Source organism: Corapipo altera, unplaced genomic scaffold (assembly GCF_003945725.1).
Source record: "Corapipo altera isolate COAL_440 unplaced genomic scaffold, ASM394572v1 47, whole genome shotgun sequence".
Taxonomy (NCBI): domain Eukaryota; kingdom Metazoa; phylum Chordata; class Aves; order Passeriformes; family Pipridae; genus Corapipo; species Corapipo altera.
In genome coordinates, this window is record NW_020884897.1 from 10,761,574 (window position 1) to 10,784,565 (window position 22,992).

Genomic DNA, 22,992 nt, shown 5'->3' on the forward strand with positions numbered 1-22,992 from the left:
CTACCTCTCCCTCCCTCCTCTGCCCATTACAGCCCATACTATGGGCTCAGCAGGTCGAGAGAGGGGATTCTGCCCCTCTGCTCTGCTCTGGTGAGATCCCACCTCAAGTACTGCATCCAGCTCTGGGGTCCTCAACACAGGAAGGACATTGGCCTGTTGGAGTGAGTCTAGATGAGGGCCACCAAGTTGATCAGAGGAGTGGAGCACCTCTCCTGTGAGGAAAGGCTGAGACAACTGGGGTTGTTCTCTGGAAAAGAGAAGGCTTCGGGGTGACCAAAGTGCAGCCTTCCAGTACCTGAAGGAAACTTGAAGAAAAGATGGGGCAAGACTATTTACAAGAGTGTGAAGTGACAGGATAAGGGGGAATGGGTTCAAATTGAAAGAAAGTAGGTTTAGATTAGATATTAGGTACAAATTTTTTACCGTGAGGGTAGTGAGGCACCAGAACAGATTGCCCAGGGAAATTGTGCATGCTCCATCCCTGGACGTGTTCAAGACCAGGCTGGATAGGGCTCTGAACAACCTGGTCTAACTGAAGGTTTCCCTGCCCATGGCAGGGGGTTTGGAACGAGGTGATCTTCAAGGTCCCTTTCCAACCCAAACCATTCTATGGTTCTATGATGCTGTGAACCTTTCCCATCTGAAAGCAGGTAGGACAGAGCTCCAACCCCACACATCCTGCAGGGTTCCACTGCCCTCCTGGACAAATGCAGAGTTTAAATAGATACGATCTTTATGATGCTGACAGACCTGTTTACTGCCCATTGCTGAGGTTATGTGGAACATTCCTAATGAAGTGCAAAGCAGTGGGAGGTTTTAGGTGAAGTTGGCTGTTGGGTCACAAAGATCAAGAGGTTCCTTCTTTTGACAGAAGGTAGACTTGAGGTCATCGGTGTTTTAAAGCCCAAAATAGCTCTTGCTATTATATAGGAGTATTCAGGTTTTACCAGAGCGTGGCAGGCAGTAGTTCAATACACAAAGTGACACTTGGAGATGTAGATGATTTTATGTGTTCTATACCAATACCTTACAGAGCAAGATAGGGAATTTCAGGCTGTTCTTACCACAAACAGTATATCTAAATAATTTGTATTAAATAAAATGTGGCTTCTTTACACTTCTTTCCCCACATGCAGTCACTCCATTCCTCCCCATCACTTCGTTTTACAGTCCACCTTCAGGTGGTGACAGTGTTTTTCTCTTGTGCAGGACCCTGGCCCACCACCCCCTTCTCCCCTGGTTGGCCTAAAGCCTCTGCAGCTCTTGGAGATCAAGGCAAGGGGACGCTTTGGCTGTGTGTGGAAGGCTCAGCTGATGAATGACTACGTAGCAGTGAAAATCTTCCCTATTCAGGTGAGTAGGGTGCTGCATTAGGTTCTCACTTGCCAGGCTTCCTCACTGGTGCTGAGACGCTCTAAGTGCCTATGGAGATTATGGTTTTTAAGACCATAACAAAGATGCATTTGGGCTCTCGTGCTGGGAGAAAAAGTTCAAGGACCCTTCCTTCCTACACTTCTCTCTGCATTGTCTCATTACCAAATGCTTCCTGTAGTAGTACTTGTTGCAACAAGGGCAAAACCAAGCATATTCTGAAACCTGCAGGGTATTTTAATTTCACAGCAAATGCCTGTGTTTAGGTCCAGGAAGGCAGCGAGCAGCTGCAGCGCCCAGAGTGCACACAAAGGGCCAGAGCCCCAGCTTTGTGTGTCCTGCTGGGTAGGTTGTAAATCTGAACCCAAACCTAGCAAACAGTTTGCAGCTTCCAAAGGCAGAGCCCCAGCACTGTGAGAGCTAATTGGACTGTAGCATTTCTGTCAGCTCACGTCTTCTGCTCTAGGAAACCTTTGAACAGTCCTGACTTGATTCTCTAGGAATTGCAGATGAAAAGAAAAAAGCAATCAAAAGTCAAATGATAGAAGAATAGCTAGAACATCTTTGTGCTCCTCCACTGTCTCCTTCTTCATTACTTTTTCACCCCGTATTTGTTGTCATAGCGTTGCTAAAGGAGATTTGCACATCTTCTGTCCAAGCCAGCTGTGACCTACTAGTAAATATTCAAAAGAACCTAGATTAGATTTTGCAAGTGCAACAATTACAGCTACAAGGCAGATCTGGGTACTGTATGCACGGGCTTTATTCTTTCAAGCATCTTTAGGAAATCTTATTTCTCAGTGAGGTTGAGTTTGGGTTCCTCCCCCCTTCCCACACATGGGCTTTAGGAATATCTGAGTATAATTTTGGAGAGGAGAGACTAAGAACAGCAACTTCCAGTCTTTCTCCAGCATCTACTCTTTAGGAAAGCAGCCTCTTTGTGAAGGGATACATCAGATCCAAACATTGGAAGATGATTTTAAGACTACTGTGAGCAGCTCTGACTGAACTGAAGGAGCTGTTTGCTTTAAAGGGAAGCATGATCTTTGATTATGTATTTCTCCCTGCTTTAGGATAAGCAGTCTTGGCAGAGTGAGAGGGAGATTTTCAACACTCCTGGCATGAAGCATGAGAACCTTTTGCAATTTATCGCAGCAGAGAAAAGAGGGACAAACCTGGAAACGGAGCTCTGGCTAATCACAGCTTTCCACGACAAGGTAATGTATCATTGCACGTACATTTTGGAAAGACAGAGAGGTAGCTGGTTGTGAAGCAGTAGGATTTGGTGTCTTATATTCACCCAGAAGCTCCCATGTAATCTATCCAGTGGGCCATGACTATGTGGTAGTGAAGTGCTCCTGCTCTCCTCCTTCAGAGGCCCTTCCTTTAGCGTTCAAGGCTTTCCTACACAAACACAGGATTAATAAAGGTGGGACCTAGGAAGAGAGAGAGGCGCAAAAGACCACAGCTCATGTATGTGGTAGCCACCATCTCTTAATGTGTGTAGAGGAGCTCATGGGAGCTGGGTGTCACAGACCACTGCAGACCTAGCTTGCCCTTTGTATATGGGGTCTGTGTTTGGTTTTGAGACTTGGGTCCCATCTCCTGTTTCATAGACTGCTTTAGTTATGAAATATGACTAACACTTAAAATAAAAAAAACATGTGCAAATCCAGGGTTGAGCCAGCAGCGTTATCCCTCTGTTAAATCCAAGGTCTAGTGAGTCAATCATTGCCACAACCAGCTGATACCATGCATGATCTTCTTGCATGGAAGTCTTTCCCCATTTTTAGGTTAAATGAATTGCTTTGGTTTAAGGTGATTTTTTTCCCATCCTTACCTCCCTCCTTTTCCCTGGCAAATAAGCAGACATCAGGAGGTCTGTGCTGTCAAGGGCTGAAAATTGATGAACGCTCCTGATTTTTATTTCTCCTTCTTTTACTTCCACTGGTGATTTTTTCACCCCTGTTAAATCAAGGTTCAAATTTCTCGAGCACTCTCCAAACCATTCTCTGAACTGATGATTTGGCGCATCTGTCACATCGCAGGATCTGAGATTAAGAACTGACAGTGTCCTGTTCCACAGGGCTCTCTGACGGATTACCTGAAGGGCAACATTATCAGCTGGAATGAGCTCTGCCATGTTGCAGAAACAATGGCCCGTGGCTTGTCCTACCTTCATGAAGACGTCCCTTGGTGCAAAGGTGAAGGACACAAACCTGCTATAGCACACAGGTATGGCCTCTTTCATTGACACCATTCAGGTGCTGTGTGTAAACGTTCGCAGCCTCTTTGAAATGATGCTGTTGAATGGAGGAGGAGGTTGTGCCTTTAGGAATTAAATGCCTTTTAACCCAATAAATCCTATGCTAAGACAAGAATTTTTTTCAACCACACATGAAATGGTAAAGAGCAAATAAGTGTCACGTCCATGAAACAGTATGGTTAGTAGTAGTTGGTGGCAAATGTCCGAAGGGTAGGTGCTTCCCTCTTCCATCAACTCTTCTCTTGATGTGTAGTAGGAAGAGAATACTGTTTGCTGCAGAACTGCTTTTTGAAAGGACTTTGCTTGATAATATCATCACATTATAGTCTATGTATTTCTATGGCTGTACCAGGAGTTGGACCCCTATTTTTCCCTGGTTTAGACTGATAACTCCACCATGTGTCTCCCCACAGAGATTTTGATCACTAGGTAAGTAATGGAGAAACTGGAAACACAGAAAATGGCCGCTATTTGTTTTTCACTGTAGTTTTATAGAGCCCAAATCATGCCAGGGTGATTATGAGAGACACCAGAGCGGGCACCACCTGCCTCTGAGACCTCCTGGCACATGCTTCAACCTACCTGGGCGGCAACACCATGGGGACAGTGCAAATCCAGAAAGCAGTGGGTTAAACCATCCCCATTGCTTTGGCCCTTCTCCAGAGTCCCACATTGCTTGCCCTGGACTAAAACATCTCTCCTGAGTGGTTTGCTGGTGGCAGGGCAGGGTGGGGGCGGTTTCCAGAAGGGATTTACGCGCGCTACAGGCCGTAATCCGCAGCCATACTCCCCCACCACCCACCACATTTCATCCAGGAGGGACTTAAACCCCATGTCCAGCTGCAGCAATTTGTACCCGATCTAGCGGGACCGGCTTTATGTACGGCAAGATAATCTCTGTTTCTGCAAGGGTGTCCCTGGCCCCCAAACACCCCACCTCCCCAAACCTGGAGGTTTTGGAGAGGCTGGGGGCTGTTGAAAGAGCCTGCAGCTGCCTTTGTGCTGCTCCTGGAGCTGACCCCTGTGTCCCTGACATTTGTCCCTGTGGAATAAAGGCAGTGGTTTATAGATGAAAATTCCTGAGGGTGGGGAACAGAGTAAGGCTGTAGAAAGGCTTTAAAGCAACAGATCGTGCTCATTAGTGTCCTCGTCCATTTAGCAAATGACAAAAGCTGGAGAATGCAGCATTTGTGTGAATTTAGCACATACCTAGGGAAGAGGGATTTCAGGACACAGGGGATTTCTCTTGGATTACCCCACTCCTTTTAATTTTGTTTTTAAAAGAAAACACTAAATGCATTTTAAATCTGGGGAGGGGGGTGGAGGGGGTATTTTTGAAAGGCTTCCCACAGTGCGCACCGAGATGCTGGGATTGCCAGGTGGAACTCCCCAGTCCCTGCTGGGCAGAGGTTCAGCCAACTCCTCACTGGCCCCCAGCATTGTAAGGAGGATTAAGGTTATGGAATCGCTTGTTGGTGCGAAAGTGCCCCCACGTGGAAGCTGAAAATAAAATCTCTAGTGTCTAAGTCGAGATAGTGCACCCATTACTCATAATCTGCTTGCTCTGTGTTCCCTAACGTTTTGAAGCGTTATATGGAAAAGAATATTTTCTTCTTTTCATGCCACTTTCCTTTATCAGTGATCATCTTAGGATGGTGTAATGCATGCGATGTTAGTGGGAATTCTAGTTGGCATGGTTTGGATCAGGTCCTTCTCCCTGGCCTGGATATGTTTGCACTGCAGCTAACACTTGCCAGTTCAAGGTGATTTGTGGAAGGAAGGAAGGAAAGCATGGAAAATGGGCGAATTTATGGAAATGGGGGGGGAAGGAAGTGAAAAGGGAAATCCCTTTATCAGGTATCAAGATGTAGGAGTTAACTGTTGCATGCCCAAGGGCCAGTGAGGGTGAGCAGTAGCAACACATGCCCTTACAATAATATTGGTTTACATCTCACATCACAGCAGAACTATATTGTTCAGGCAGACTGTCTGACAATTTCTGTGTGGGCCTCGCTGAGCCACTGTTTCGCAAAAATCTCGTGCACAATCTGTACCATCCTGAGGGCATAATCCCCTAATGCTGAGCGAGCAAAGGAGTTTATCCATCTCATTAGATGATGGCTGTTTTCTAAGCCTGTGCAGAAACTGCTATAGCATGGAAGCAGGCAGCCTCTAAGATGACAGGTATTAGGTAAATACTGGTTTTTTTCTGTGTAACAGATGTGTACCAATGTTTTGGAGGCTCTGCGAAGCTGTACTGTGTCCCCAGAGGTGATGGAGGCTGTTTTCTGCTGGGGTTCACTGGCTGTATGATGCTCTTCAACTTCACACCCACTTCCCCCATCTTAATCCTCAAGCCAGAAATGCCCATCACGCTGTGTTTAGCTTAGAAAGGATAAATCCTCTCTCCTGATTTTTTAAGCTCAGAATCAGGGGCTGGGTGGCACAGGATGATTTTTGCTCACGGTGCTTTGAGCTGATGCTCTGGCATCTGAGGCTGCAGAGAGCAGCCCTTCTCTATGGTCCAGCAGTTTCTCTCTTCACAAAGAATTTTGACAGGTCTCTCCAGTGTGGAACAATTGTATCTGCCCTCATTAATTATTTTGTGCAGGCCTGCAATGTCCTGCAATCAGCAGGGTCACCGAGTGAATTGATGATAGGGAAATTATAATGCTGAGCATACAGGACAATTGCCATCTGCTGTCTAAGGTCTGTAATTTAATTAGATTGCCAAACATTCCTTTTCAGATGAAAATGCAGGAAGCCCAGGGAACAGGGCTTAAGTGGTTAGGCATCTCGGTGTGATCTTCCTCCACCCCCTACCCTTTCCAGCCCCTGCAGATTCACCTGAGCTGCCCTGAAATGATCCTGCTGCAGCACAGGACTGACACAAATGTCCCCTTCAAGAACAGACCCACCATCTCTACTGCAAATGCTTAACACCTGCCTGTCAGCTGCCCAGTCCAATCCTGACAGTGTGTCTGAGTGTAGGCTCACCCCCTTCTCTGCTTGCTTCCCTGAATTCTCCAGGGAAGATCGATCCAGCAATTAAAACAGAAGGCTAATAGATGACTATGGCCAAAGTCTGTTGAAGTATGTAGTCAGGGTGGAGAGAGTCCTACCAGCAGGTACTGATTTCCAGAAAGATCTAATTTTGTAGATAGGAGCAAACATCCTTAGTAGGATAAAGAGTAATGTACTCCCTTAACCTGTCTTGTTCTTATTGTTGGGAATGGGAAGTGCCTGAAGTTGGAGGTCCTGAGCTGGTGCTTGGAGCAAGAAATGGTGCCTTATATACTGCTTGCTTTAATTAAAATAGCCCCTTCAGATCAGATTCCATTTTGAGATTAATTCAGTGGGGAGTTCGGCTGACTCTGTGCGGGACAACTCAGGGCTGCTTGGTTGTGTTTTAGTGACAAGGGCAGAGAGAGGCAGCCAAATTTGTCAGCACTGACCGTGCTGGGAATCTGGGGAAGAAAGGAAGGAAGGAGATGATTTACTGGGAGCTGCTAAGCCTGTAGATATTCAACTTCTGTAGACATGCAACATTGTGTTGTGTTGCATTGTGATTTAGATGTGTGCCATAGTAAAACCTTCCCAAACTTACTTCTTGGCTTGTCCACAGGGACTTCAAGAGTAAAAATGTCTTGCTGAAGAATGACTTGACGGCAGTGCTAGCTGATTTTGGACTAGCTGTACGGTTTGAACCTGGAAAACCTCCAGGGGACACTCATGGACAGGTAATCATTATCTTTAACATTTTAAAAAATTGGGCTTGCCACAGCCCCTCGAGAGTCAGGGTGGTAGTTTGTATAGATGCATGTAATTCTCTTTGAGATATGTATTTTTCCATAAGAGCTTATGCTCAGACATATATTCCAGGAGATGCTCTAATACTGGTGAGTGGGGAGAGTGCTTGAACCCTCCTGACCACTGTGCAGGTGAGGTCCCCCCAGGCCTGGAGGCAGGTGACTTCCTCCTTCAGGCACAGGGCTAGTTGATTCTTTATGGTTTCAGTAATAAATATTCACAGAATCATAGAATCAGAGGTTATCTTGTGTTGGAAGAGACCTCAAGGATAATCTGATCCAACCTTTCTTGGCAAAAGCACAGCCTAGGCAAGATGGCTCAGCACCCTGTCCAACTGACTCTCCAAAGTGTCCAGTGTTGGGGTATCCACCACTTTCCTGGGGAGATTATTCCAATGGTTGATTGTTCTCATTGTGAAAAACTTTCCTCTTGTGTCCAGTCAGAATCTTCAGGAGTAACTTGTACCCATTGCCTCTCATCTCCATTTGATTCCCTGTAAACAGAGAGTCTCCATCTTCTTTGCAGCCACCCTTTAAATGCTGTGAACAAGGAACACTGTGACCAGGTCTCCCCTCAGCCTTTTTTTCTCAAGGCTGAATAAACCAGTTCTCTCAGCCTTTGCTCATAAGACAGCCTTCTTGGCCCTTTGATCATCTCTGTGGCCCTTCTCCAGACCCTCTCCAGCCTGTCCACATATTTTTCGTGTAGCAAGGACCAAAGCTGAATGCAGTATTCCAGATGTGGCCTGACAAGAGCCGAGTAGAGCAGGATAATGACTCTTTTATTTTTTCTAGTGATGCCCTTGGTGGTGCAGCTCAGCATCCCACTGGCCCTCTGCCACAGAAGCTCCATGTACATTCATATTGAGCTTGTAGTCCCACAGGACCCTTCTCACAGAGCTGCTTCCAGCACTCCAACTTATTAAGATTCTTGTTAGCCCACCCTTCCAGCCTATCCAGGTCTTCATGCGGGGTGTCTGTCCCTTCCAAAGTGTCCACTTCCTGACTCAGTTTGATATCATCAGCGAGCTTTACCAGGTTACACATGATCCCATGATCTACATCACTTAGGAAGATATTAAACACTGTTGGGCCCCATGTGGGTCCCTGGGGGACCCCACCTGGGACAGGTTACCAGTTTAAAAAGGAGCTATTTGCCACCCCCCTCTGGGTGTCACCTGTCAGCCAGTTCCTACCACTGCACAGAATACTTATCTAGACTGTAACACAAATATTAATACTCCTAAATATTAATATTAATATTAATTCTACAATACAAATATCATTACTTTTAAAATTATTAGTTTGATTTTAAGAATTCAGCCAGGATGGCTGCTTGGTTGACCATTGGCACAGCTGGCTGTGCACTCTGTAAACAATTGACTACATTTTTTATGGGTTCTTAACTTTCTGCCTTTGCATAACAGTGAGTGGCCCCTCATTCTTCTCTCGTACTGGGGCACAACAAATCCATCATCCTGTCCTTGTGTCTCTGGGGTTTTCTTAATTCCCAGCTTCAGTGCAGTCTTCCTTTTTTACCTTTATCTGAGAAGGAGTGAACACTCTCTTCTAGGTTAGCCTTCTCCAGCTTTCCTCATTTTTGTCACCTTTTTTTTTTTACTATTTCTGTATTTTACACACCTTTCCACATCCTGGCTTCCCCCTGTCCTCAGTGCCTCAAGTAACAGCAAGAACAGATGAGAATTTCTTTAAAGGAAAATATTAAAGGTGTTTTAATTCCTATATTAAAAAGGTGCTTCTCCCTTGCTGTCCTCTCCATTCTCCTACATAATGGGCTAAAGTAAACACACAAGGGAGGCACTCTAATGAGGACTGAATCTCCCTCAAAACAAGATGAGATCTTTTCCAAACCATGGCAAACCAGAGTTTGCAGGGTTCATGTTTTACTGTTTCTGTGGATGCAGGAGACTTGTTTTACCCGGGCCTGTCAAACCAACACCTTTTCCTACCATTTCAGGATATATCAATTTTTTCTCTTATCTGCTTTTTTTTATATATTTTTTTTTTTTTCTTTGAGTGAAAGAGGATTGGACTTTCAATGACTAGGATAACCAAGTCTGACTTGACCTCAGGTGTTTTGTGTGTCTCCAAAGACAGCATTTTCTCATGCTGTGTGTGATGCTGGAGCAACAAGCAGTGGGATGCAGGGAGGGCAGGATTTCATCCATACTCAGCGTGCCACACTGTGTTTAAATTGGACCTGTAGTGTGCACTGAATGAATATCACACACGTAGCCAGGCACTTTGGCTTTTCCCTTCATGTAGCTTATCTGGACTCCAGTGATCTTAATGAGAATCAGTGTCAGAAGAAACAGCTCCCTTTTGCTTGTTTTTCAAGTGAGGTGCACCTTTAGCAGCAGTGGCCTTAAGGGTAATTAGAGCAGCTGTCACTCATCTCCAGCCAGAGGAGGCTGAGGGGCCCAACTGGAATGTAACTTGAGTTGTGTTTTTTCTCTGCAGGTGGGAACAAGGAGGTATATGGCTCCTGAAGTGTTAGAGGGAGCCATCAACTTCCAACGAGATGCGTTCCTGAGGATAGACATGTATGCGATGGGACTGGTGTTGTGGGAGCTCGTCTCCAGATGTAGAGCAGTTGATGGTAAGAATAAAGATCCTCTCTTCCCTGGGAAGGGCTTGGTTTCAGTGTGGTTTGGTGGTCCAGAGAATGACCCTGTCTCTGTTTAAAAAAAATAACAACCAATGGCATATTTTTCTTAAGCAGTGAACCTGTTTTGCATTTGTTTTTTAACATAAGCTGTCACTCTCTGTAGATAATAACCTTTGTAGTGTTCAAGTCTCAAAGTGCTTTTTACTACGTTGGTTGCATTGCAAATTTGCTGAGAACTCAGGAGAAGGAGTAGGGTGGATGGGTGTCCTTTAGTCCTGAGCTTGCTCTGTGCTGCTCTCCTTGGCACTCTGCATTCCTGCCTGTGACCAAGTAGGCTTTGAGCTCCAGAGAAGAGCTACACAGCCACCTTGGCTGTCACCTTGCTTATGCAGGTCAGTGTGGTAGCCTGAATGGAAAACACCTTAGCAAAATAGTGGGAACATGGGGCTGAAAGGACCTGCCTGGGTCAGCGAGCCCGTTTCCTTGCTATCATAAGTCATTAGTTATTGATCTTTGACTTTTGCTGATGAAGTGGGCTTTCTCTCAGAAGTGGGCTGAGTTATTCTATCCACAGCTTTGGAGTACCTCACTTTCTCCTGAAGGATCTAAAAGAATGAACTTCATGGTGTCTGCTTTCTCAGGTTTTTTATCCTAAAATTATGTGGGACAGTGAGGCATCTTTTCTGTCCAAATAGCACATCTGCCCTTTGGTGACTCCTTCACCATGTGCAGGACCTCACCCCTGGACAGGGAAGCAATCATATCATTGTAGTAGCTCCCAGGCTGCTTCCTCCAACCTTTTTCTTTTTGTATAGATATGGGTGGTCTGAACTAAAGTTCATAGAACAGCAGCACCTCAGCTAGACTTCAAATGTTTTTGTTAGCATTACAGTAGGACTGAGGAGCTTGATTATAATTAGGATGTCTGCATAGGTGTGTGATAATAGAAGATCTCTTCTTCAAAAATTTACAATCTAACCAGGTAAAATGCTGGAGGAGCAGGAACTGAGGAGCACAGTAGGGTGAAACAGTGGTACTCAGGTCACTCACGTAGGCTTAACCCTTCTCTGTTGAGGTGCCCCAAACATCCCCTTGGATTTTTTTCTGCCACCTTTGTGATCTCCTTTCCACTCTTCTCAGGCAGCAGCTGGCTCCAGGTGCTACAGGTGCTCCAGGTGCTACACACAGCACCATTAAATCAGAGGGAAAGCTTCCTTTTGCACTTCTAGCTCTGAAGTGATGTTGTGTAAACAGCAGATTTTGCTTGGAGATCACCAGTTCAGCTCTCCATAGCTTGGATTCCTCTTGGAGGAAGAGTAGAGGAAAGTCATGAGCATTATTGAGCCATCTGTTGGAGCGAGTGTTTCAGTTTGATTTAGTGACTGGTGTTGAGTCAAGAAAAATGGTAAAGCCAGTTTAGTGATTTTATTTTTTAGAGTACCTAAACATCATGTTGCTGGTGCCACAGTTCATGGCCAGATGAAGAGGTCAGCTCTTTTATTTTAGGCTGGAAAGACCCTCTTGAAATACCTCTGCTCTTCCAAATGATCACTTTTTGCTGCTGAGAAACCGCTAGTGATGCCACAGAGCACCCTGAGAAAGCCAATCAGTTAAGATGGGCTGCTGTTTTTGAGAGAGCATCTACACGTTGCCAAAAGCCAAATGATGTTTCAATAAGCGGAAGTTATTGCTACCATCCAGCATCTGCACTGATACTCATAGCAGTTGTCTCGTTCCCATGGCCCAGGGCAGTTCACAGCCATAACTGTTCTAACTAAAGTGTTCAGAAATCATTTTACACTTAGGAGCTGGTACCTGGGACAACTGCGTCTGGTTCCAGCATGTCAGGGCTGACTCAAACCTACGAGCAAGCCAGATCACAAAGCACGAAACTCTTACGTGTTGCATATAGTTGACCTCACTAGTCAGTGCTAAAATGAAACTATTCTCATGCTGAAACCTTTCTCTAAGTTATTGTGTGTTGAATTGCTATGCTAAAATGTGGGAAGGATGGACTGATTTACTCCTTCTATTAAAATAAATCAAAGACTACCAGGCCAGCTTCCTCAAGGAGAGCGGTGGGATCAGGAGGCCCAGCTGAGGGATAGGATTCGTAACTCAACGAGGTGGAAAATGCCTGTCCAGACAAGCAGCAGGGACAGCAAAGACCACTGTGCAGGAGGAATGTAAATCACATTTGTCTGCAGTGACATGTGAATGTCAGGCTTTGTTGCAGTGGGTTGAGGTTGCTCTGGAGCCACAGCTCTCTCATGCATGGAGAGGACGTGGCTCTGCAGAGAACATTTCTATGCTAACCTGATTCTCTGTGTGCACCTTAGGTCCAGTGGATGAATACATGCTGCCTTTTGAAGAAGAAATAGGTCAGCACCCATCCCTTGAGGACCTGCAAGAAGTGGTGGTTCACAAGAAGATGCGCCCTGTGTTCAAGGATCACTGGCTAAAACATCCTGTACGTCCCTCCTGGTTAACAGTGGAAAATACTTTCCTGTGTGATGGGAATGAGGGATGTTGTTAGGCATTCCCAGTCCTAGAGAGAATCAGTGATGGGGAATGAGGGGTTGCTCAACACCTTTGTGCTCCCCTTTCTGTTTTTCCCTTGTATTTAGAGAGTAAACCAGCTGATTAATCAGCCAGTGCTGAATGTGTGGTGGTTTAGTAGGACTCCTTTAATATGGTGCAAGAATGGAAAATAAAGTCCTTTCATTAAGAAAAAGAAAATGATCCATATCGTTGGAGACATGTTCCTCACAAGCTAGATGACATGCAAGACTTGGAACAGTTTTTTGAGGAAAAAATTAATTAGACGTGAAGGCAAGCAGACAGTGAAGCAAAACGCAGCATGGGTTTCCCAGAGGTAGATCATTTCAGGCTCGTGTTTCTAATGAAAGAGCTGATTTTTCTCAGATTGGGAAACTGAGCAGATGATGATGTCTCACAGGGCTTCAGTAAGAAGCCAAATGCCTCTATTTTGACCAAACTGCCATGGATTTGGCTAGACTTAGGTGTACCACCTCACTGCCTGGAAGTCAGGGAGAGCTGTGGGTTGTAGAAAAAGATTAGTGTTCTACTTCAAATGAGGGTTCAAATAAGAGCTGTGCTCTCCCAGCACTGTTGAATTCAGTTATTTTGGGGATGTGGAGAGAAGTGATTGCAAACAAAGCAGTGGTTTCATAGTAACTGACACAGTGCTGCCAGCTCTCACAGTTTTATCAAGGGAATCGTAATTCTTGTTGTCTTGTCTTTTTAAGCTCTGACTGCTGAATCTTGGGATTTATTTTGATATTAAAAAAGTGCTTTAGGGGCTGGATGCGACCAAGACTTAGAACCTTAGAAAACAAAAACTTAAACGCAAAAACACATATTTAAAGTAATTGTTAAAGCTTATCCTGTGGTAATTGGCACATCGCAGAGAGGTTTTCTTTACAGCGTTAGGCTGTGCCAAATGGACCTCACCACCCTCTTCAAGGGCAGTCCCGGGAGCAGACGATGTTGCTGAAGGTGTTTTCTCCCTGTTTTGTCTGCAGGGCTTGGCGCAGCTCTGCGTGACCATCGAAGAGTGTTGGGACCACGACGCGGAGGCTCGGCTCTCGGCGGGCTGTGTCGAGGAGCGCATTGCGCAGATCCGCAAATCCGTAAACGGCACTACCTCGGACTGCCTCGTCTCCATCGTGACGTCCGTCACCAACGTGGACTTGCCACCCAAAGAGTCTAGTATCTGAGTCCTGGGTCCTGGTTCACTTTTGTCTTTCCAGACTCAGTGGATTTGGGAAAAAAAAAAAAAAAAAGAACCGACAAAAAACAACAAGGAAAAAGTTTGGAAAAAAAAAAAAACAAGAAAACAAAACACAAAAATCCAACAAACCCATGAATGCAGCTGCTATTTTATCTTGACTTTTTATTATTATTGTTATTATTATTATTATTATTTTTTTGGATTGGATCAATTTTACCAGCACATTGCTCTACTGTATTAAAAAAAATGGACATTTCAGCAAGCATTCAGGTGCCGACTAATGAATGCAGAAAAGGTGCAGGTACCTCAGAACCTCAACAAACTCACTTCAGTTGTTTTTATTTTATTCAGTTTTCTGGATTTCTCTTTATCAGTCTGTCTTCTGAGCGGAGCATCTGTGACATAAAGCTTATGTGACATAAAGGAAAACCACCTACCATCTTCAAAAACGCAATGCTGCAAACTGTGGAGGAAACTTAAGACTGTTATATAAAGAACACACCTTCCTCAAAAGGATTTTTCCCCATTTTGTTTTGGTTTTGGGTTCAGTTCCTTTTTTATCTTTATTTTTTTTTGGAAGTGAGCTTCAAAAAAAAACAGCAGATGTGTCTTTACGGATCTAACGGGTGTCATTGTAACATGGAAAAAAAAGTAACTGGGCGGAGAATGTTAATTCTTGATGGTAGAATTGAAGGGGGGAGCGTAGAATAGGGGTGGGGAGAGTGACGTTGGACTTGGCAGCATTTGGGGAAACATCATTTGCTATGGAGCTACTTCTCAGGTAACCATTAGAGGAGGGGAAGGACATTTCTGGGCAGAGTATTAACGGCAGCAGAGTGTGGAGAAAGCAGAGTTAAAGAGACAGTGGTTGGAAGCAAGGCGCTAGTTCTTTCTTCCTCCAGAATCTCGGGCTTGGCAGTAGAAGAACAAAGAGGAACTATAATTACCTTTTATTTTTTTGACTCCAGATAGCAGTGGGAAGGATGCTTTTAAGTGGTGTAACCAGGAGAGGTGGGAAAGTGTGCTTTCAGAAGCACTTTGGTAAAATACTGGAAGATGGGAAAATTCTTGCATCTCATTTTAAGTGTGAGTCAGTTGAGGAAATTTGGCCTTGAATTGATTATCTGTCAGCCCAAGCTACCGGTCTAGAAGGTGGAAAGAGGAAAAGGGTAGAAACTGGGTAAATGTTTTTTTTTCTTTATTAATTTGGAGTTGGGGGAGTGAAAATACCTGAAGAACTTTGAGAACCCTATGGGCTGCCCAGCTGAGCAGCAACAGTGATTCCCACAGCATCTCTCTGACCGGTTTCTTTGACACTGCTTTCTCCTTACTCTGTGATGAAACTTTTTTGTCTTAAAGTGGTGCATATTCTAAGATACCGTTACTCTTATTATGCCATAAACTCGCTCTAGTCAGTGAATGTTCCTAATGCTGCTGATTCAACAATGAAATATTTTTTTAATTTGCAAAACATGCAATGTTTAAAAAAAAAAAAAACTTTAAAAAAAACCACAAAAAAACAAACACAAAACACACACACACACACACACATTACGTGGCTTCCGAGGTTTAAACTGAAAAAAAAAAAATTAAAACTTCATGACCACAGACCACCTCAAACCAGAAATACCTCAGAATTTTCTACTTGTATGAGTTTTATTATATATTTTGTTAGTTGTGTTGTCTTGTAGTAAGTATATTTTAATGTAAGTTGGCTTTTATGACAAGGGAGTTTTAAAAAAAGAAAAAAAAAGAAAAAAAGTTCCAAAATCTTTTAGGAAGTGCTACCATTTTTTTGTTGTTTTGTTTAATAAAGCACCATTGTAAATAACTGTATACAGTTGTAGAATAACTGCCTATATAAGGTACCTGGGCATTATTCACTCTTATTTGTGAAGGCTGTTTCCATTCTGTGATATTTTTTTTTTGGTCTGTTTTAGTGAAAGGACAGTACATCGTTTTTTTCTTTTCTTTTTTATTTTTTTTCCATTTTTTTTTTTTTTTTTTTTTTACTTTGAATATAACATGAATTCTGTGTCTTGCTAGACTGACAAAGTTATGTCCATTGGATGGCCAGATCTTCTAAATTTTCCTTTGTGTTAAGCCAAAATGCAGTCCTAAACTAATCACCCTGTAACGGAAATGTAAAAAGTCTGTATTATGTAAATGAATTGGACTTCTCGCCACTGCCAAATTATCAGTGTGCACCCTTGCACAGATATAATTTATTAAGCAAACAAAACTGCTAATTGGAGAAAATATAAAGAAAATTGAAATATATTTCTTGAAAAGTATAGCTTTAAAACCTAGAGGTCACAAATGAGGACATGGTCCTTTATCTTGAAGAGACATTAAGAGAATTGCCTTAATTTGTCTATCTGAATAAAGTCTTAACCTATTCTTTCAAGTTACTGAATGTATATTGCATATTAGTATGTACACACATGTAACTGTGTTTCCGTGTGTAGGTTTGAAAGTTTATGTTTCTTGATGTTGAGAAAACCTTGACAAAACCAGACAGAACGATACCATTTTGACCCAGCTGATGTCCCCGGTGGGGGTTGGCATCTTTGGGCCTGATGCTGCAACATACCTACGCTTGGCATTAAGGGTGTAGGTAGCTCTTCTGGTGTCATGACATTAGGCACTCACTTGATGTTAAGCGTGGTTGTAAATGTTTGCAGGATCAGTATTTTTCATGTTTAATACATTTCTGCACTGAGATTTATATAATAATGTGACTATGTTTTAGAAGTGAAGTGATGTAAGGGTTGGGGTGGAGCGTAGAGCAGTTAAGGTTGAGTGAATACTTGTTTCGAGGTGGGCTTGCTCCCGTTTCCCCAGGAATGGGAGCCAGTTCATATTGCTGCAGAAAGAAAAAAAGCTGTACTGTCTTTTAACTGTTAATATCTGTTTGCTCTTCTGGATTTTTTCCTTCAGCATTACGTATAATAGTTAAAACAGGCTTATTACAGCAGTTGCTTTTTTATCCTGATTTCTTTAAGAAGCTTTAAAGTATTTATTGAAAGTGCCATATGATTTTAATAGCCTATTAGACAGTGTCTGAAATATTCTCTTTTGAGAAAGCATAAACAAAAATTCTCACATGTAGCTTATCTTACTGCGGGGAACTGCACGACCGTACAAACCCTGACCGAACATTGATTGTAAAGTATTACATCTTCCTGGTGTAATGGTTCCTTATAGATCATCTTGTCAGCAGGATTCAGAAACTGACTTTAAAATGAATTTCCAAATTGCGTGTGTGCTGAGTTACAAGTTTTATATGTATGTAGGTCCGTGTGTCTTGCTATTGCAGCAGAGAAGGAAATCCTGAACTTTCGCTTATTTCCAAATTTGTACGAGTTTGGCTCAAGATTTTTTTTAAAACTGGTATCTATTTTATTAATGAAGACAAGCTCCTTTTAACTTATCGGTCTTTCAACAGTTGAGCTGCCAAGTAAGTAGTTCCCTCACCACTAATCTAGCCTTTGACAACATGATTTTGGTTCTGTTTGGTGCTGCAGAGGCTTTTTCCAAGTCAGGAATGGGGCACATCCATAGGTGTAGCTGTCTTAAGCAACTGCAACTCTTTTGCTCTTAACACTTCCTTGAATAGAATGGGAACAACACCTCTCTTCTGTTACTTCCCAGTCACTAAATTTCCCTTCCCATTTAGACATAGAGGAAGTTAGTCTTCAAAAACTTGACTGCAGAATTTTATTGGTGACCTTCCTCTCTTGTATGGCAGTTCTGAGGTGAATGCTAACATTAAATATCCTGAGTAAAAATTCTCCTTGAATTTAAGAGCCACGATTCCCCATCCTCCCAGTGTAATTCCCTTTTATGAATTTATTGCACTGGCTGTGCTGGTTTCCTAGGTGAACAAAGTTTAAGTTCACATTTTTAAACTGGAAATACCACAGAGGTTAAAATAGGGGTATTTTTTTGAGATGATAGAGCTGTGACTTGCTAATGAAATTGCATTAGTACAGCAAGGCTGGAAATTGTATGTGGCTTATATTAAAATATAGGTGCATATTACAACAGATGGCTATAAACCAGTATAACCATCAGTTAAGTGGTACTAGGCTTATTCATTATGATTAAGGATTTTAGCTGATCCTGATAATTAAGAAATTTCTATTTAAGGCAAAAGAAACCCATTTCTTATGCTGCCTCATTCTTCAGCTGAAATTGTCTTACAGAATATCCAGTGCTAGATAGTTACACCTATGGAAGTGCCAAAATATTTGTGTATGTTTGTTTTGAAGAGAAGGTCCTTGAGTGCCTCCTGGTAATTCCACTGCATTTTCCTTGGGTCTCCCGATTCCTTGCTGTTCTCCCTTGAAGTCACTGATTTCAGTGGAAGCAGATATTTCCAGGTTGGCTGGGTCAGGCCTCGCCATTAGGAATCCTGATCCCCCTTAATATCACAGTGCGGAAAACAGAGAACACACGTTTTATTCCTCTTGTGCTGCTTTCTAGTCAGACTGTGAGAGCTTGCCCTGGTTTTCCAGGGAAAGGTCTGGTTTCACTCGGTATGGAAGGAACTTGTATTGCAGAGGAAGGTGCTGGTTGATAAGGTGTGACAGTGCTGTTGTTGCAGTCCTCTTCAAGCCACACTCCACTTTAGAAGTTGCTAAGCAGGAAGCGTCCCGCAAACTTTTATCACTTTTACATACAGGATATTGTTTGGTAACATTGTAAATAAAATAGACTATATAATAGAGGAAAATAAGGACATTTTGACTTTTTTACTTTTGGAAAAATATATATATATTTTAGTTACATATACAAAACAAAAATTCTACATTGTGTGAGAATTCTTTTATACCACAAATTATTTTTGTAATGTCTAATATGTTGCTGCAGGGAAAAGGGAGAAAGGTCTGTGTACGCACAGCAAATAAATAAATATATATATGATGTTTAAATTAAGTGTGCACTACATCAAAGTCTAGAGGATAGAAGAAGTGTAGCCTGAAAAGAGTTTGAGGAGCAAGTTTGGATGTACTTGGACATGCTTTGAGGATGGCACTGAGTATATGTTTAGGTTATCTTGCGTGTCACATCCCTTCTGCTAAAGATGCTTATTGCTTTTCTATGGCCATCTTCAGTTAAACCAGGAAGAGTTTTTTTCATGTATTCATGCGAGTATCCATGTGTGAGCAGTGTGGCTTTTGGCATATGCTGGGGTGCTGCAGTGAGTTGTGAAGTCAGGGTGTTAAGAGTTTACCAAGGCCAAATAGCCGGGCTGATCTCGCTCGCTGCCGTATCCGTTTATAGCAGCTGCGTCTGCTGCATTGACAATATGATCTGTAAGGAGCTGTTGCCAGTAGAGTCCTGATAAAACCAGTTCCTAGAAATTCCTTCTCTCTGAAATGACACAGCTAATCAGGCTTCACCAGAACACACAGATAATGTGCTCTGTGTTCCCAACATCAGATTTAACCGTCTGCATCGGAGGCACTGAAGAAAAGGAGCACTGTCACATCTGAAGCCCTTCCTAGAGAAAGAGCTTTTCAAATCTGTGTAATCAAACCAAGGTATTCTAAGAGTATTAAAGTAAAAGCAACTGAAAATGTGGGGGGTTTTTAACTTATTTTTCCATCAGACCTAAAATTCACTCCAGGTTTTTTAGTTCTCTTAACCCTGACAGCACAGAGTCACTGGGTGAGAGTTACTGAAGAAAGCTTTAAACCAAACAATACATGGCTCTACCTTGGAGCTGGTTTGACAGTGTGCCTTTTGAAATCAGTGCTTACACCACTTCAAGCAGGCTTCTAGAATTGCTGAGTCCCTCAACTGTGTTTGGGTGAAGTCCTGGCCCTGTGGAAAATCAGGGAGAGAGTTGCCATCCAATCCTGTGTGACCACGAGTGCGCGTGTGTTCCTGGAACACCTTCCAAGCACACCTGGTCCCTTACTCACATGGGAGTTCCTGTTTTGTAACTCATTTCAGGGTCATGCTCTGTTCCCTGATTGAAGTAGTAGCCTGTGGAGTAAGCAGCAATCCTTTTTGTCAGGACACTTCCACAGAAGGAGATCACACTTGTGTTATGTCCATCCAGCTGTTCTGAAATGTAATGCTATTATTCTGTTGTGCCTTTATTTTTCCATGTAAAAGCAACTGCTGTAAGCTTTACGTTTCTTTTTTTTTTTTTTCTTTTTTCTGTCTGAAAAAAAATCCCCAACTTTTCATTGCCCAGCTGTTATTTCTGGATGCAGTCTGTGATCCAGGTATTTCAAAAACCAATTACCTCAAACCTCATGTTAAACAGTGTTGCTATCTGGATTCTCCTTGATACTACAATATTGTAACATATTGCAAACAGGAACCTTGCTATATATGGGTGTTTATATATATGTATCATATACATATATACATGTATATATATGATATATATATATATATACGTCAACAGAAAGTGATCCCCAAGGACTGAAGGAAAAAAGCAAAACTTATTTTGTTTTCCAACATTGAAACCAAAAGGACTTCTATGAAGCTCTATAATGGCATTGTGCTGGATACCTATCAAGAAAAAGTGTTCTCTGAAAAGTGCTTCCTTTGTTAGCCTTTTATTTCAGTATTTTAATGGGGCAGATAATGCAAATAAAACATTATTTCTGCATTTTTTGTCCGATTTTGAAGCGGAGGCCTCTTAATCTTTCCAGGTGTTAAAAAGCAAAAACTCAGTGTATAACATTGCAGTAAGGCTGGTATTGCAAAACTAAAACATGTTCTGGGAAGATTTTGTAGCTTCTGTTTCTGTGATGAGTAAGGCATTGGCCATACTTTATTCAATTTTTCCACTGTTTTGATGAATTGAAGTTGAATCAGTAACCATCCTAGTCAATTAAAATCCTAATTCAGTAGTCGCTGGCTTTCAGCATTGCCACCTCTGTTTAAACACCAAAATAACCCCCCAAAAACAACCTGGACCAAAAATCCAGCCATTGCAGAGGAGGAAGAGGAGGTTGGACCATCTCATAGCTCCTGAAGGTGGACTTAGCACCAGAGCAACTTTGTGTATAACAAAAATCATGTTGACGAGACTTAGAACCTGTCTGGCCCTTTTCTTTTTCCAACTACTTTCTCCCAAGAATCTTCTTGTAAAATCAGACCTTCAACTACAGCAACTTCTTAGTGGTACTTTGTCGAAGAGAATTCTTTTCAGGCCGTATTTTCTGCGGGAAAAATAAAAAGTTAGACCATTTTTTACATTAACATTTTACTGTATGTGTTCCCCCTCCCAAATGTCTGGTTTTAAAAGATGTATCCATGTAGTTGATGCAACATTACAGTCCATATTTTACTTGGACAACATAGTAGCTTTCCTGTCCAAATACTAATGAATTTACTATTACTAGTAATTCATTTAATTACTGATAGTGAATGACTAGTAATTAATTTACTATTAGTAAAGGAAGAAAATTAGACGGTTCCCTTTCCCCATTTTTTTCTTGACTGTCTAATGTTTCTATGGCTGTTGATGATTATTATCTTTGGTAAATCAAAGTGCTAAAATCTCCCAGGAGGAGGCATTTTGCAATGCTGCTGGCCTTCCAATGGAATAACTACGATGCAAAAGTCGATCTGTTGGCGGATCAGGATTGAAGGAGGTGGTTACTGCAAACTAAGTAACATTCTTGGCCTCAGTTCTATGCCATAAACCCGCACAATGCCATTGTCAGTCTGTTCGAACTCTCTGCTTAATGAATTCTGCATGATCCTCATGATAGAGTTGAAAGTCTGATCTTTCACCTGTTAATATTTTCACATTCGTCCCTAAGTTTGACAAATTTTGTACTGTAAAGTCGACTTAAGTACAGTTTGATGTCAATTCTTGTGGAAAGAGCTTTCTGCATGTCACATTAGACACATACAGTTAAACAACACAGCATAGTACAAAAACTCACAAGAAAATGTTTTGGCACCAGCAGGAAGAAATCTCACCCTAACCATTTGTCATTTTAAACCATCTTATTGTAAGTTTTACCAGCTACTTCTAAATTTGTGCTTTATTTAAAGAAATAAAATAAAAAATCCTAAGACTTGTCTAGCGTAGTGAAATATGTGTATATCAGTTTTAGGATAAATAGCTAAGTCTTATTACGCTGTGTTACTTAACTTGTATATATAGAGTATACATAAGAGTTTGCAGTAACCTGTTTCTCCAGGATTTCCAGTTTGAATGGATTTAAACTCAAACTATGAGATTAAGTAAATGATTTAGAAGATTGCGGAATAAACTGAGTGTAAATTACAGGAAGCTCTATCAGATGGTGAAATAATTTTTAAAGAGTCTTTTGGTCCTTGGCTCAAATTCAATAAGTACTGTTTGTATACCAAGATATGTGAAATGTAAATGTTGTAGGTTATATTTCACTCTTGTAGCTATAAAAATGTAGAACAGAGATAGCTTGTACTACTGAGTTAACAGAAGTTATACTAAAGTATCCTGTTAAAGAAAAAAGTATACAGAGAGTTAAGCTCGTTGCTGTAACCCCTTTTGGATTGAAGTGTGCTGATTTTTCATATATGTATATTTTATATATATATTCTGCAGAAGTATGTATATATAAAATGTACATATAAAATGGCCTAATGCAGACATCCATTGTATTGCAGTTATGAAATGAAGACATTTTGGAAAGAACATTGTATCATAGTTCATGAATTTGCAGTGGATCTTTGTTCCTTTTTACTGTGGTATTTTAGAAATGAGTCTCAAGTTTGAAATTAGATCTGCCAAGTTGGAGTTTTGCTGCTTCAGCTTTGCACTGGGTGTCCGAATAAACCAGTATGAATGTAGTATTTGCCCTGTGTGAAGCAGCTACACCCCAACAGATAGGAGGAAAAAACCTAGAAAGAACTATTTCAAGTTTATCTTTTTGTATATGAAAATAAACAGTAAATTACAAATAACTGTTTCCCTCATTGGTGTGATGTTAAAATCATTGTTATTTTATTGCCTTTGGCATCTAGCTGGAGGATTTCCTTTTTCATAGAAGAATGTTTTAGGTGTTGCAATGGCATCTCTGCTATCCAAAATCTCTAACAAAACCTCTGTAGAGGCATATCTGAAGCCTCTACTCCCATCACTTGCAAACAATTTCAAAGAGAAGAAGGAATTAGCTGAAATTCATAGAATCATAGA

The 22,992-nt window shown here is 42.0% G+C and overlaps 1 protein-coding gene across 3 annotated transcripts in view; it reads left to right on the forward strand.

Moving 5' to 3' along the window:
• The window catches only part of ACVR2B (activin A receptor type 2B), a 122,441-nt gene extending 99,681 nt beyond the window's left edge, over positions 1-22,760 (forward strand). For all 3 annotated transcript variants that reach the window (XM_027648361.1, XM_027648360.1, XM_027648362.1), the window contains 7 exons: positions 1,210-1,353; positions 2,445-2,588; positions 3,458-3,606; positions 7,263-7,377; positions 9,928-10,066; positions 12,415-12,545; positions 13,621-22,760. In XM_027648361.1, the coding sequence (XP_027504162.1) occupies positions 1,210-1,353; positions 2,445-2,588; positions 3,458-3,606; positions 7,263-7,377; positions 9,928-10,066; positions 12,415-12,545; positions 13,621-13,815 (1,017 nt within the window). In that variant the 3' untranslated portion in view covers positions 13,816-22,760. The remainder of the gene's footprint in view (positions 1-1,209; positions 1,354-2,444; positions 2,589-3,457; positions 3,607-7,262; positions 7,378-9,927; positions 10,067-12,414; positions 12,546-13,620) is intronic.
• The last annotated feature ends 232 nt before the right edge of the window (positions 22,761-22,992 follow it).